Source organism: Carassius auratus, chromosome 8, assembly GCF_003368295.1.
Source record: "Carassius auratus strain Wakin chromosome 8, ASM336829v1, whole genome shotgun sequence".
Classification (NCBI taxonomy): Eukaryota; Metazoa; Chordata; class Actinopteri; order Cypriniformes; family Cyprinidae; genus Carassius; species Carassius auratus.
Genome location: NC_039250.1, coordinates 17,830,592 through 17,847,186, shown reverse-complemented (window position 1 = coordinate 17,847,186; position 16,595 = coordinate 17,830,592). Strand labels below are relative to the sequence as shown.

The 16,595-nt window shown below is 38.2% G+C and overlaps 1 protein-coding gene across 6 annotated transcripts in view; it reads left to right on the top strand.

The window, feature by feature from the left end:
- Positions 1-14,696, top strand: part of LOC113107458 (solute carrier family 23 member 2-like) — a 31,941-nt gene extending 17,245 nt beyond the window's left edge. For 3 of the 6 annotated variants that reach the window (XM_026269986.1, XM_026269984.1, XM_026269985.1), the window contains 10 exons: positions 3,628-3,716; positions 3,799-3,866; positions 4,757-4,938; positions 5,046-5,166; positions 8,854-9,010; positions 9,209-9,356; positions 9,440-9,545; positions 10,448-10,715; positions 10,816-10,911; positions 11,219-14,696. In XM_026269986.1, coding sequence (XP_026125771.1) covers positions 3,628-3,716; positions 3,799-3,866; positions 4,757-4,938; positions 5,046-5,166; positions 8,854-9,010; positions 9,209-9,356; positions 9,440-9,545; positions 10,448-10,715; positions 10,816-10,911; positions 11,219-11,463 — 1,480 coding nt within the window. In that variant the 3' untranslated portion in view covers positions 11,464-14,696. The remainder of the gene's footprint in view (positions 1-3,627; positions 3,717-3,798; positions 3,867-4,756; positions 4,939-5,045; positions 5,167-8,853; positions 9,011-9,208; positions 9,357-9,439; positions 9,546-10,447; positions 10,716-10,815; positions 10,912-11,218) is intronic. The other 3 variants (XM_026269987.1, XM_026269989.1, XM_026269990.1) reach the window with 1 other exon arrangement.
- Positions 14,697-16,595: the final 1,899 nt, after the last annotated feature.

Here is a 16,595-nt window from a genome sequence, read left to right as displayed (position 1 = left end):
CCAGGAGCGATCACACTAATAAAACAAACCGGGCTTTTGGGGGTCAAACGCGCTCCGGCACAGTTAAGATTGCCTAGTGTGAGAACACCCTAACTATTCTCCCGCATCAAGTGTTTTCCCGCGCTATGGGTGCCGCGATAGTGCAGGTCTCTAATAGTAAGGTGCCTGTTATAATATTATAATCGAGGCTCTGGACTCTGAGCATAACTTGTTTATCTATAACCAACTATAAAATATTTTCTATAAAAACGTTAATGCCTGGCAGTGACAAATAGTTTGTTTTATATTTAATTTAATTACATTAATGTTATAAGCTGAGATTTAGGCTACAATAAATATTTTAACTGTTACTATGTAAAAGGAACACTGCTGAAAAATTTTTTTTTTATTTTTTATTTTTTTGAGAACCAAATGTTATTACACTGTTATAACATGGTAAATGTTATTGTTCATATAGTAGTAATATAATACTTTTAATTCATTTTTTCATATTTAATAAATTACTTGTGCTTCAGCGAGAGCAGACGTAACACAATAAATGTGGTCATTGCTTTAAGAGGTGGATGCCTTCTGTTTTGGAACACATGTAAGACCATAATTATACCGAAATACTTTGATAACAGTCATATAACTTTTGCAATGCGCATGGTGAAATTTATTCGGTAAATGTTTTTCCATCGTAGTTTATGCACATTTTTTCTTATCGGATAAAACATTTATTCTATTCAGTTGTTGAAATAAATTCTTTATGCCAATCGTTTTCAACCTGTGGGCAGCCGATTACTATTAAAATAAATAATAATAATGTTCATATGTAAAAATGTCAAAGTCATAACATAATGACAACTTAAATATGAATATAAAGTTAACCTAAAAATAGGTAGATGGAAACGTGTGAAAACGTGTGAAACCAATGTCTCAGTCTCGACTCTTTCTTTTGAGAAATAATAACTTTATGCACAGTGCACTTTCAGATTTAAATCTTTGCAGGACATTTTCATTCCACTTAAAGCTGTTACACACTGCATGAAAGCTAATAAAAATAAATCCATAATGGGGCATATTTTAATGTTTTTTTGTTATTATTTTATTTATATTTTTACTTTGCTGTTGGGTGTTTTTCTTTTTCCCTTCTCTTCACCTGATCCTCCACCTTACAGTACATTCTGTTATTTTGCTCTGTTAATGTTTACTTATTTCCTTTTCCCTGTCTTTCTCTTTCCTCTTGCTGAAAGTGAAAGTAACCTAACCTAGATTTAGTGTCAATTAAAATATTTTTCTCAGTTCTGTGAAGAAGGGCGTTCCCAAGTTTATTTTTTCCACTGGCTGCAAGACACAGGCACTTGTATTCAATGTGCTTTAAGCCATATTCTCTCCTTCAATTACAGTTTTTGAAGGCCACTTTCCTGATATGGACCATTAGCCTTGACATTTCTGTAAAAACATTTCTCTGTTTTAATGACACCCATCCAACTGAGACACACAAGGTTGACTGCATTTTATTATGAAAGAGAAAAAAAAGATTTGGAAAGTGGAAGAGAACATGTGTGTTTGTTTTTTTACATATTTTGCAAACCATTAACCTCAGTTGCCTCGCCTCGGTTTTGAATAAGGATCAAGTGCATTTGCGTACATGCTGGTCTCTTATAAAATAACTATTGCGTCAATGTCTTATCTACAATGTCTTAAAGCATCATCAATCACAGCAACTCCGGAAACTGTTATCTCCTCTAAGTTTCCTCTGTTAATGTTTTGCTGCTGCACTGCGATTTAATGCAACTAACGTCGTAACAGTTTTATATGACACAAAACCTCCAGTAGGTTAGCAAATGGCAGTGATGTCTTCTGTGGCGTTAGCAAGTGGCAGTGATGTCTTCTGTGGCGTAGATTGCAGGAGGCTGAGTGTCTGTGGAGGTCTGATCCTTCAGGCTGCTCATGTAATAAAGACATTTAGTCTTTGCCTGTTTTGTGTCTGGCACTCAGTGTTCTTTTGTGGCCACTTTTATAAGAGGGTCGAATGATGTCTGTGATCTCTCCGTTTTGACGTCACTGGCTCATGGCACAAGCTGTCTCCAGGGAAACCTGAGTGAGTGAACGAAAAAAGAGAAAACGGGAAGAAGATAAGAGTGGAGTTAGACCTTTGTGCTGAGTCACTGTATGTACGCTTTCCTTAATGCATGTCTGTGTGCATATTTGATGATCACCAAAAGCTATATTACTATATCATTAATACTAATGGAAAACAAATGAATGACCTGATTCCTGTTAAATCTACCTGAACCGTTTATTTCCACTGAACAGAGGATGAATAACTGGTGTTTTGACCTTTATCTGAACTCCCATAATCAAATCATTTAAATATAATCTGTGCTCATCTGTTGTATTTTTGTACAACATGGTTCTTTTGAGGTTACGGTGTTCATTATCAATGTTAGGTCATGATGGCCCTCCTCCTCACTTTTTTGTTCTGCAAAGCATCAAGTGTTCTTAAGCAAAGATAATCAATTACAAAATCAGTGGGCTTTTTGGAATTATTATTTGGAAATATTATTCATGTAGCACCTGTCTTTACTATCAGAATTAAAAGCCCACAACAGTGATCATATTAGTAGTGTGTGTAGAGACATCTAGTGGTTGGAGCAGAAGTGCCTAAACTTTTTAATATGAGGGGCTAAAATTAGTTGATTGAGGGGTTCAGGCTAAATCAGAATGTTGCATTTATATGCAACTATATTACTGTATAATAAAATATATTAAATAACAAACAAATAATAGTAAACACAAATTGCAATGACATTTATTTATTTTTATTTTTTATCTAATTGTTTGTTTTTACATTTCAATACAATAATAAAATAAAATAAAAATGTTAAAACAAAATTAGAAATTAGAAATAAACATACTTCAATGGAATGTTTATCTAATTCAATTTTGTTTTACATTTGATACAAAAATAAAACTAAAAAAAGTTTACAAAATATATAAATGAGAAATAAACACATACTTCAAAGGATTTATTTATTTATTTATTTTCTTCCCGTCCTTTTGTATTGTCCTTTTGTGGCATGGTGGGAAAAATCTAAGGTCAGGAATAAGGTTTAAAATTATTTGCATTTAGTAACATGCTCTTAATTAGAAAATAAATACAAATATGTTATCATATTTCAGAGTTTATGCATTTTTACTACACAACAGAAATTACATATCATCTTAGATAGGAGGGCTTTTGAACAAAGAGGATTTGGGGTCAAAAAAGTTGGGAACCGCTGCCTTAAACCACATGTAAAATGGCTGGTGTTACAGGACATGTCAGTCAGGTGGTCTCTTCTTGTCAAAGTGTTCTTGGAAAAAAAATATCCTGAAAGTGAAGAAGAAAAAAAAACCTTAGTATCTAACATTGTTTAATCAAAGGTTTGCTTATCTGAGACTAAATGGATACTAGTGTTCATGTCGGTATGATTTACAGACAGATTCATAAACGAAAAGATTGACATTAGAGCTCCTCTTGGTGACTATTACATGTCTTTTCTCATCAGCCATGCATAAATGTTTCCAAGGAGCAGGAGTGTTGTCAGTGTTTGAGTGTTCTTGTGAATGATTGTGTTTTTGTGTGTGTGCTGCCTCCAGGCTTCCACTGTTCCAGGCTAGTGCTTTTGCTTTTCTCGCCCCTGCAAGAGCCATCCTTTCACTGGATAAGTGGAAATGTAACGCAACAGGTACATGTCGCACACACACACGCTCATGTACCCTCTCAGACACACTTAAAACAGCTAACCTGATTGTCCTGTTTCTCTGCAGCTTTTCCTTTTTTAAATGCCACAGAGCTGCCACACACAGAAGACATCTGGTACCCCAGGATACGAGAGGTGAAAGAGATGAGATGTACAATTGATAAATGAAGTGATGCAAAATTAATGAAATAAAATGAGCTGACCAGTTAAGGCAGATTGGTTATAATAGGTTTGACGCATGAAACTGTGTGACCTTAAATGAGATCACAGATAGGGCTCTGCATTGCCATAAAAAAAAAAAAACATCTATAGAACCACTACAGACGTTAAAAAAAGGGGTTGTTAACAAATCATCTTTACAGTAAAATTTAACGTTGCAATGTATTTTTATACCTAATTAATATCTTAAAATTTGACTGCGGTAATATGAGCTAATTTAAATGTTTATTAGAATAGTTTTACATGAGTTTCAGCATGTCTCTTTAATGTCATACAAATCACAATGTGCATAAATGTGTATTTAGTGCTCGGAAATCAATGAAAAAACATTGGGTTCAGAGTAAATATACAGATAAGTGATAACCAGATACAGCAGAAAGAAAGAGAGAGAGAAATGTGTCATTATGAGTTATGTAACTATACAATATTGAATATGTAACCTTTGTTTAAAAATTGAATAACTATTTTGAATAAATTGAAGCAATAATAGCTGTAGATTGCAAACGCTCACTGTGTGTGACATGAAAATTTGGTTTCCTGGTACTTCAGTGGAGGAAGCAAAACCGCTCAGGTTTCATAAAAAATCTCTTTATTTGTGTTTTGAAGATTAGCCAAAGTCTAATGTGCCTAAAGTGGGTTTGGAACAGCAGTAGAGTGAAGGAATAAATGATACATTTTCATTTTTGGATGAACTATCCTTTTATCTGTCGTGTTAAGTTTTTTTTTTTTTTTTTTTTTTTTTTAGTTAATATATGTGATTTGGATTTAAGCACAACTTCATTCTCCCTTTCTCTTTGTCTCTTTAGATCCAGGGAGCTATAATAGTCTCGTCTGTAATTGAGGTGATCATAGGGGCCTTGGGTTTGCCAGGTGTCCTGTTGAAATACATCGGCCCGCTCACCATTACCCCTACTGTCACTCTCATTGGGCTCTCGGGCTTCCAGGCGGCTGGAGAGAGGGCAGGCAAACACTGGGGCATCGCCATTCTGTGAGTGCAGTTCACACACACACACACACACACACACGTTTGTGTAAATAACTGATTTTTTAGCTCTGTGGAGCCAAAATGTTCGCTCTCTCCCCTCTTTTAAACAGAACCATATTCCTGGTGCTGCTGTTCTCTCAGTATGCACGTAACATCCAGTTGCCGCTCCCCATCTACAAATCCAAAAAAGGTTGGACGTCTTACCGCCTGCAGCTGTTCAAGATGTTCCCAGTGAGTTTCCAGATTAATTCAAGATTAAATTCAGGAATTGAGAGAAAATACATAAAATGTATATTATAAGTGAGAACATGAATCCATTTTCCAAATCGTGTTTTTGGCTTATCATGAATCATTACGGTACACATATAATATGAATTTATATTCAGACTATTTTAGACTGTTTCTGGTAGGAACCGCTGCGGAGAAACCCAGTTACTGTGTTCCAATACTAATGTTCTTCAAGATGCATGTAGTTCTGTTTATTAACCTCTAAAGTGGCAAAAGTTACGGACTGCATCTATATAGTAAATGTAGTATAAATATACACTGAACAAATTTATAAACACAGCACTTCTGTTTTTGCCCCAATTTTTCATGAGCTGAACTCAAAAGTTCTAAGACTTTTTCTATGTACACAAAAGGCCTGTTTCTCTTAAATATTGTTCACAAATCTGTCTAAATCGGTGTTAGTCAGCACTTCTCCTTTGCCGAGATAATCCATCCACCTCACGGGTGTGGCATATCAATATCTGATTAGACAGCATGATTATTGCACAGTTGTGTCTTAGGCCACAATAAAAGGACACTCTAAAATGTGCAGTATTATCACACCGCACAATGCCACAGATGTTGCAAGTTTTGAGTGAATTTCTCTACCATAAAGGCGGGCGTACACGGTGCGATTTTTGCTGTCGTACGAGTTCGCATGCGATTTTTTTCAATCGTGTGGAAATCGCGTATTCTCGTATGGTCGCGGCTCGTATCATTTGCGATGAATTACGAGCCGAGCAGAGTGGCTTACGAGCACTTCCGGACCTCCCGATCATTTTTAAACATGTCTAAAAAGTTCGTGAGCTATCGGTTTGAATTCGTGCCATTTGTGCTGTTGAACGAGCCGATTTGTTGATTTATCTGAAGTTGACCAATCACGAACTAGGAAAACCACAGAAGAAGAAAGACGAAGACAGGCAGCTGAAGTCTGTCAGCAACAGCGAGCGCTGTATGTTTCTAGCAACGTATTCCAATGCCTTTTCAGTTCTCTCTCACTCACACACGCATATGTAGTTTACAGGGACTCTCCATAGACGTAACGGTATTCTATACTGTATATCCCCATACACTACCTCTATCCATCACGAAATGCATGTTTAAAATTTCTATTAAACACCGTATAGTATTTTTTTACGAGAGCACAGTAATTGTCCTCATAAACCATGTTTACATTTTAATACCCATTTCAGATATTTATAAACCATATAGGCCTACAAGAACACACACACACAGGGTAACCAAACGTCCCGGTTTCCTATTGCTGAAAAATAACCTGTACGTGTAGGAAACAGTCAAGGCTCGTATCAATATTTTATTTGCAGTTATGAGAGAGGGAGAGCAGTTATATTAGGCGCGTTCCACTTGAGGCACCGCTGCACGCACAGAATGATCACCTGTATGACATCAGAGTACCGCGAGAGCGATTCGAATGCATTGGATATGTGTGATCTCTTATCGCTCTCGCGGTAATGTCATACAGTGATCCTTCTGAGCGTGCAGCGGTGCTTCAAGTCGAACGCGTCTATCAACTTCGTGCGATTGCTTCTGGAATTCGCAGGTTGTAAAATCGTGTCGTATATCATGTCGTCCGTACGATTTTCATATAAACTCACTCGTGCCGTGTGCGTTGACATACGATCTTCCGACCATCCGAATTCGCACCATGTACGCCCGCCTTAAGCCATCCAACCGGCCTCACAACCACAGACCACATGTAACCACACCAGCCCAGGACCTCCACATCCAGCATCTTCACCTCCAAGTTCATCTGAGACCAGCCACCCGGACAGCTGCTGCAACAATTGGTTTGCTTAACCAAAGAATCTCTGTACAAACTGTCAGAAACTGTCTCAGGGAAGCTCATCTGCATGCTTGTTGTCTTCATCTGGGTCTCGACCTGACTCCAGTTCGTCATCGTAACCGACTTGAGTGCTCACATTTGAAGAATCCCAGGTTTCACTGTACTGGGCAGATGGCAGGCAGTGTGTATGGTGTCATTTAAGTGAGCGGTTTGCTGATGTCAACGTTATGGATCAAGTGGCCCATGGCATTCGTATGTTATGGACATCAAACACAGGTGCATTTTATTGATGGCATTTTGAATGCACAGAGATACCGTGACAAGATCCTGAGGCCCATTGTTGTGCCATTCATCCACAACCATCACCTCGTGTTGCAGCATGATAATGCACGGCCCCATGTTGCAAGGATTTGTACACAATTCCTGGAAGCTGAAAACATTCCAGTTCTTGAATGCCCATGTCACCCATTGAGCATGTTTGGGATGCTCTGGATCTGCATATACGAAAGTGTGTTCCAGTTCCTGCCAATATCCAGCAACTTCGCACATCCATTGAAGAGGAGTGGACCAACATTCCACAGGCCACAATCAACAACCTGATCAACTCTGTGCGAAGGAGATGTGTTGCACTGCATGAGGAAAATTATGATCACACCAGGAACTGACCCCCCAGACCCCCCAATAAAGTAAAACTGCACATTTTAGAGTGTCCTTTTATTGTGGCCAGCCTAAGACACACCTGTGCAATAATCATGCTGTCTAATCAGTATCTTGATATGCCACACCTGTGCAGTGGGTGGATTATCTCATCCAAGAAGAAGTGCTGACTAACACAGATTTAGACAGATTTGTAAACAATATCTGAGAGAAATAGGTCTTTTGTGTATATAGATAGTCTTAGATCTTTGAGTGTAGCTTGTGATAAATGGGGTCAAAAACAATAGTGTTGCATTTATAATTTTGTTCAGTGTAGTTTATAAGCATATATGCCATTCCATTCAGACATATATTTACTTGCTTGTGTAGTAAATAATAAAAAATATAAAAAAACACTAGTTGCATAGGAGACAAAATAAGAATATTTTAGAATAGAAGAACATTTTTATTTTATTATTATTATTATTTTTCTCTGTGCCATTCCATAAAAAAATAGTTCTTTACTTTTTTGCTTACTTGCTTATTTTGTTGCCATTGTTAATAAAAAAAAAAAAAAACATGAATTAAAAACAGAACCTCATTGCAGCTGAAATCGAAATATTATCTTTTCTGGTTTGGTTTGGGTTGTTTTTTTTGTTTTGTTTTTCTACGTTTAAGTGATAATCTGTGATTTTAATTTCAAATTGCAAAAGTTGCTTTTTAAATCTATCTGCAGGTAAGATTGTTGGACATGTGTTGTGCCATTTCTTAATCAGTGTTACGTTTTTAATTTTTCAAAGTGATCCACATTCTCATAGAGGAATTCTCATGATCATTAGCAGTCTGGTGTCTCTCGCTCCCAGCAGCGTGAGCTTGGCACAGCTCGTAATCTGCCGTTAGCTCTGATGACAGTCATAATTTTCATGCTGTTTCAGAGATGAGATCTTTTTGGCCTGTGTTTTTAAATAGAAGCACAGCAGACAATGACATGGCAATGAAAGTGAGTGTGGGAGGCAGATAGAGCCAAGCCAAAATACACAGATTGATCCTTGATGATGAATCGTGAGGGAGTTTCAGCTTGCAGTGTTGTCTGCCTGGTTGAAGGCTAGTGAGGGAGCTTGGATAACATGTCTGGGTTACTCATCAGAATTTAGCATGAGAAGAGTTTCTTTTAAGTAACTGGGTTTATCTCTCTTTCTGTCTCTCTGTAGATCATCATGGCGATCCTTGTGTCATGGTTTCTGTGTTTCATCTTCACGGTGACTGACGTGTTTCCTCCTGAGAAGGACAAATATGGGTTCTACGCCCGAACAGACGCCCGACAGGGCATCCTGGCAGTCGCTCCCTGGTTTAAGATACCCTACCCCTGTGAGTGTTGTAATAAGTACTAATTATGAATCTATTAAACCTTTAAGTGTGAACCGAATGTAATGTTTAAGGAGACTTATTTGTTAATGGCTATTAAATGAAACCGTATTCAATTAACCTTCATTGGGTAGGAATTTCTGTATGCTTAACCTGATAAGATTACCCATAATGCTTTGTGTGAACGCTTATGTGTTTTAGTCCAGTGGGGGTGGCCCACAGTGACCGCAGCAGGGGTGATTGGAATGATGAGTGCTGTGGTGGCCAGTATTATAGAGTCCATAGGAGACTATTACGCCTGTGCCCGTCTCTCCTGTGCCCCGCCTCCACCTGTACATGCTATTAACAGGTACAATACAAGGACACAATTGCACATATCAAAATATATAAGTTTGGTATCCTGAGGCCCTAACTGGAATCTCTTTTTCTCAGAGGGATCTTCATGGAGGGTCTTTCCTGTGTTCTCGATGGCGTCTTTGGGACAGGAAATGGCTCCACATCTTCTAGCCCAAATATTGGAGTGCTGGGCATCACCAAAGTAGGATCTTTTCCTATTCGGCATCTCTGGTGTTTCTTTTCTGTAGTCGCTTGCAGTGAAGAAACACCATATTGACTCATAGACTGGTTTAACAGTGCTTGGCATCAGAGAGCTGGCTGTTAAAAGCACATACAGAGAGCAGTCCATGTGTTAGACTGGCCTTCAGTGACTGCAGTGGATCATTAACACCCTAAAGATCTTCAATACTGAAGAGAGCAGCTCTTGAGTTTCCTGTGAGCATTATTAAAATAAGCTCTGGCTGACCATGTACTCCCACAGGAACTATATATTTATTACACGTGCAACTGCTACTCATGAGGCTGCTACTTTGATTTGAATGGTTCTGTAGTTACAATTTATCCTGACACATTTAATACAGCGGTTTTGAGGAAAATACAACATTTGCATTAAAGGTTTGGGCTCAGTAAGATTTGTGCTGCTTTGTAATAAATTGATGCTTTTATTCTGCAAGGATGCATTAAATTAAATCAAAAGTGACAGACTTTTATAATGTTAGAAAGTTCTAGAAAACAGCATTTATTTGAAATAGAATCCTGAAAAAAAAAAAATCAGTTTCCCCAAATATTGTAGGCAGCACAACTGTTGATACTAATAAGAAAGGTTTCTTGAGCCCCATATTAGACTGATTTCTGAAGGATCGTGTGACACTGAAGTCTGGAGTAATGATGCTGAAAATTCTGCTTTACCATCACAGGAATACATTACATTTTTAAATATATTACAATAAAAAAAATCCATAAAAAATATAACCCATTGACATTCACTGCTTTCGATTCCTAATAATAATGCATACAAAAGTACACAAAGAGAATCCAAGGATTTAATAAACAGCACTGATGCAGTCGTGTTCTCTGATTGGTCGGTTTCTTCTCTCTGTGTAGGTGGGCAGCAGGCGGGTAATTCAGTATGGGGCAGCACTGATGCTACTACTAGGAATGGTGGGTAAATTCAGCGCTCTCTTCGCATCATTGCCAGACCCAGTTCTGGGGGCGCTGTTCTGCACGCTCTTCGGCATGATCACTGCTGTTGGCCTTTCCAACCTGCAATTTGTGGATCTCAACTCGTCCCGCAATCTGTTTGTCCTTGGCTTCTCCATCTTCTTTGGCCTGGTCCTACCCAGCTACCTCAAAGAAAACCCTCTAGTCACTGGTAGATACACAAACACGTGTTTAGAAATCAGCACATGGGGAATGATGATTGCTTTTTGAAGGGGACCAATGTGGAACCATAATCTTTTCTTCTGTTGTAGGTATAGTGCAGATAGATCAAGTGCTGAACGTTCTGCTCACGACTGCCATGTTTGTAGGAGGTTCAGTGGCGTTTGTGCTGGATAATACTATTCCTGGTAGGTGCAAATCTCATAATACACTCATAAAACTCTGATCGATCAGGAGAAAACCGCTATTTCTTTTCAATCCAATTAAACCTTTGGTGAAAATTCATGTTTACACTTGGTAGCTCTCTTCCTTCAAAATAAACAAACCAGTTCATGTGTAAATAAATACAGTTTTTTACGATTTTGCGACAGTCACACCAACCATACCGTAACTTCCGTTTTATTCTCAATTAATTGTGCAATTCTAATTTCAAATGTTTATAAACATTCGTTGATCATGTTTTTCCTCTCATTAACTCTTTCTATTCTATTCCAGGCACCCCGGAGGAAAGGGGCATCCGTAAGATGAATCGCGGAAACAGCGCATCTAAACGGGACAGAATGGAGTCTTACGACCTTCCGTTTGGTATGGACTTCCTGCGGCGCCATCGCATTTTCCAGTACCTCCCAATCAGCCCCACTTTTGCTGGCTACCAATGGAGCGTCCTCACCCATGGCTGCCATAACAGAAGAGAGGACGACACGCCAACAAAGCCAGAAGTGGGAGAAAGTGGGGTATAGTGTTTAGCACCAGTATGCTTTCAGATGGTAGTTGCAACGCTCCATTCCACCCAGACAGTGAAATCCACCGTCCGGTCCCTTAACAAAAAGCTAGCTATAAACTCCTTTCATCCTACAATCCTTTTGATTGAGTTTGTCATCAACACTAAAGTTGGTTCCTAGCTGCTAACACAGCTGATCCGAAGGCATCATCATGACAACAGCGTGTGGATGCAATGCAGGTTGTACTCGTTCATCTCTCTCAGTGTGGGAGAAAGTAAAAACAGAGACTGAAAGCAGGAAAAATCCCTTTCCGAATTTCCAACATCAGTGTTCCTTTTTTTGGCCTGCACTGCTCCGTCTGCATCTGTGTGTAGATAACTGGATGTGTTAGAATTGAAGTGACGTCACTATCACTCACATTCACAAGAAACACAAACATGCTCAATCTCGCTTTATGCATGGCGCAGTTCCGGATCCCGTCAAAGCGAGAGGATTGTTAAAAGTGATGCAAGGTTAATGTGCTTTATGTCCGAATTGCACTGCTTGAATTAGCGCACAAGATGTAGTTTGCTTGTTCCTAATTTATCTTCCAATGTCCGGGTCTAGCTTCCAAATTTGTAAGTACTTCAGTTAAAATGAAAAATGTGAGTCCCAATGCCTTAAATGCAATTAAAATGATTCCGTCATACAAATTCATGTTTTAGTCATCTCGATTACGGTATGTCGTTAGTTAGCTGCTATTCTGCTGTAAGAAGCATTTACTAAATGACACCTTGAAATTGTAGCGCGTTTTGAAGGCGGATAGCCATGCAGTAGGTTAAAATTACTAGAAAAACGAATGTATAGCAGTGCATGGTTTGCAAAAGAAGGAAGACTGGAACGGAAAAACTTGATAATGGTTGCACTCAGGCAGTCCCATCGAAAGACGTAGGGAAATGGTTTTCTTTTGGTCCGAATCTGTTGAGCCCCCGTTTGGGCGCCACATTTTTGGTGGCACTTCCTCACTGCTGTTCAAGTGAATGTGGTTAATCATGTAGATTCCCAAAAGCACTGCGGATTTATTTTTGGACACAGAGAGGTTGGGCGGCATTTAGTGGGCATTTATTGACCGGCTCTCCAACTGTACAAATCCTCTATTATACTGCATTATCACAAATCAATTACTAATCATTAGTATTTGCTTGGAACTATTAGTTCACATTTCTCATTTTTTGTTTACAGACATTCTATAATCTGTACAGTAACAGCATGTTCAACACACAAGTATTTTTAAATGTACACTTATCAGTTTGTGTTGCAGCATTGAAACCAATTTCTGACCATGTCATGGAAAGGAGACTTCATTGGCCTTCCTGATTTAATAATGTGTGGTTATGCTTTCACTTCTATGATTATCTCCCTTAGAGCTCTATCTGATGGTTGTATCTTTGAATTTCGTACTGTATCCACTTCAGATTCAGTTTCTTTTGTTGACTTGTAATTTATTTATTTATATGTACTACGTCTACTATCTTTGTGCAAATCCTTTGCTGCCTGTGAGCAGGAGATGGGAGATGCAGCTCTGCACTCTAAGGTTTGATTTGATATGCTGTCAGCATGGTGCAAAGAGAAATTTCAGTTTTATATTACCACAGTCTCGATATTTACAACATAACTGGTGCTTCCTCTGCGAGTCATTCCAACTAACATGTTTGAGAGGTTTCTCTCTCTTTCTAGTTGACCTGTAATACAGCCTGATGTTGGTTTCTTTACGTTTTTAACAGAAAACCCTAATTATGCAAGGACCATTTCACTTGGTAACACAATGTTACAACTGTTACTTTTGTTTTCAGCCTTATTTACACATTTTCAAAACGTTCTGTGCATTATGGCAGGAAAGAACACATCGCTAATGTGTTTGAGAATGTTGAGGTGACCGTATTTGGGACCTAAAAGCCAGATCTGAGTGCTGTATGCTGTCATTTCTTTAATGTTTAGTGAACACTTGGAACAGAGTGCTGCAGTAATCGAGTAGAATAAGATCTACAGTTCAAAACGTATGTTGTAAAGAATCCATTACTGTCGCACTTTTTGTTCCTAAAATAATCCTATTATAAAACATTGAGCACTCTGAAGTGTGGGATTATGATTGTCTGTGAACCCAAAGTAAATGCATCTGAGAAAGAGGGTGAAGTTTGCCTCTAAATCCCAGCCCTGGTGTCAGTCCTCATCTCCTAAACTTGTATCCTTAAATAGATTATTGAAATGTTATTCGATTCAGAATGACATCTTATGAAGACCTTTCACATCCTGTGGTGTTTATTTGTCTTGTCAATCATTTCAGTCATTTATATGGCAGTGACATGAATAAATATCCGTCAAAATATATAGCAAATGGTGATTTCAAAAGGATTTTTAACCCGTGTCTTTGGTAATTAATACTTCAACATGTATTGATGCTAATATATGGTTTTTACTATAAGAACGTTTTAGAAACACACACTGTTGTGCTAAATCTCAGTATCCACTGAGATTTAAAGGTTGTGATTGGTCTTAATAACATGGTGGCATGTGATTCAAAGAAAAACAACCCTTCAGTTATTTTGAAGGGGGTATATCTGAAGAATATACTTAGTTTCTCTGAATTTGTAATATGTTTTTATTGGGTTTTTTTGTACATCATTTTATGTTTTTACAGACAAAAAAAGATGTTTGGAAAAAATGCTTATCTTAAATCATGCTGCAAAGCGCACCAATTTGTTACATTTTTATTTAAGAGTGAAACATTCTCTTTTTTTTTTTTTATCTGTAGTTTGATTGAATATATTTGTTAACTTGGATGTTTTCATATTGTATTTTTCTAACATTACTTCCTGTTCATGTTAAAAGTAGTAAAATTTAGAAAGTGCAATGCATTGAGACTATTATAAATATATGAATATCTAAATATATATATTGAGTGCAGAATGTGCTATATTCTTGGACCAGCCATTTCAGCTCCTGTTAGTAGAAACAGCAGAAATTGTTTTATTCCATGTTCCTAAAGACATTTAATAAGATGTTTCTGAGCAAACAATAATGTCTCTTGTCTCTTTGTTTGTGTGTGCCTCAAGGTTCCCTGCAACAAAAGTCTTATTACGTTTTATTAAGTATTAATATTGTTTTTTAACATTTTATAAATTATTATTATAATGATGATCATGCTGACATATCAGTTTACATTAAGTTGTCTATTCCTGCATCCTTGACTGTTATCAGGATCAGACAGTTAAAAAAAAAAATCAAATTTCAAATTAATTGTCAGCATGAAAGGATCTTTTTTCTTTTGTTTTATTATTATTATTATAGTCTACTTGTTGCGTTAAGTGACATTAAAATGTTGGACTCTTTTCTGTCTGCTCTGGTAAACTCATTAGATATATCAGGTTACACATGCCAGTTCTTCACCTCTGATTTCCCCATCGTGTATGTGTGTGTGTGTGTGTGTGTGTGTGTTGACCGTAACCGTCTGAGTTAACGTGATTAAGCACACATATCTCAACCAGACTCAATTAATAAATGCAGTCATACGGGGCTCTGAGAGAAGAAAGTGAAGAGATGCTGTCAACAAAAGCAGGTCTTTTCTTTGTGGTCCTATATTCTGAATGGTGCCCTCCATTATTAATAGAGGATGCAATGTTTATATAGCAAATAATGATATAGGATGGACCTACAAGAAGTGTTTCATGGTAAAGCTGTCTACGGGACAAATCTTTAATCTCTCTAACATTAAAATGTTTTAAAAAATCTGTTTAGAAATGAATGAAGTGTATGGTACTTTTTACATTGTACCTAAACTCTTGCTGCTTCTACTGTATGAGCCCTTTAACTACACTCCCGACAGATGGGTAGATCATAGCTGGTAGCAGATTACAAGAGATTAAAACAATATCAGTCTTTCCCAGAACGGAATTGCTCATTTTCTGACCCCTGATGACCCATGGTGATCTAATCCTCACCCTCAGTGGCACTTACCCAAATTTCCCACAGAGAGAGCAAATGTGTTCTTACTCATTGGACTGCCTATATATATGATCTGATTTAATGTGACCACACTTGGCTTATGTTGTTTTATCACAGTTTTGTAACGTGAATCAGTCTTATTCAAAATGTGTTTGTACTTGTCCACAGTACAGTTAGAATAAGGTTTCATTTGTTAAATACTTAATTAGTTGCACGAACTAACAATTAACATCTTTTACAGCATCTGTTGGTAATCTTGCCGTTTAATACATTTGAAGATCATGTTGTCATTATGCCATGTCAACATAATCATTATCATTTTTAGTAGGTTTTAAGGTTATAAATGTTATGCGAATGTATACTGCTCATGCAGTTGATGCATTAATTAATGTTAATAAATGAGACGTCGAGACAGAACAATTATAATAATAAGCCTACATTAATATAAATTTAATAGTTTTTAAAGTAATAAACCGTAACGATATAATAATAACATTAATAATAATAATAATGTGTTTTGTGGATTTGGAGAAGGCATTCGACCGTGTTCCTCGCGACATCCTGTGGAGGGTGCTCTGGGAGCATGGGGTCGGCGGCCCCCTGCTTAAGGCTGTTCGGTCCCTATACGACCGGAGCAAGAGCTTGGTTCGCATTGCCGGCAGTAAGTCAGACCTGTTCCCAGTGCATGTTGGACTCCGGTAGGGCTGCCCTTTGTCACCGGTTCTGTTCATAATTTTTATGGACAGAATTTCTAGGCGCAGCCAAGGGCCAGAGAGTGTCCGGTTTGGGGACCATGCGATTTCGTCGCTGCTTTTTGCAGATGATGTTGTCGTGTTGGCCTCCTCAGACCAGGACCTTCAGCGTGCACTGGGACGGTTTGCAGCCGAGTGTGAAGCGGTTGGGATGAGAATCAGCACCTCCAAGTCCGAGGCCATGGTTCTCAGTCAGAAAAGGGTGGATTGCCCACTTCAGGTTGGTGGAGAGTTCCTGCCTCAAGTGGAGGAGTTCAGGTATCTTGGGGTCTTGTTCACGAGTGAGGGAAGGATGGAACGTGAGATTGACAGACGGATCGGTGCAGCTTCTGCAGTAATGCGGTCGCTGTACCGGTCTGTCGTGGTGAAGAAGGAGCTGAGCTGTAAGGCAAAGCTCTCGATTTACCGGTCAATCTA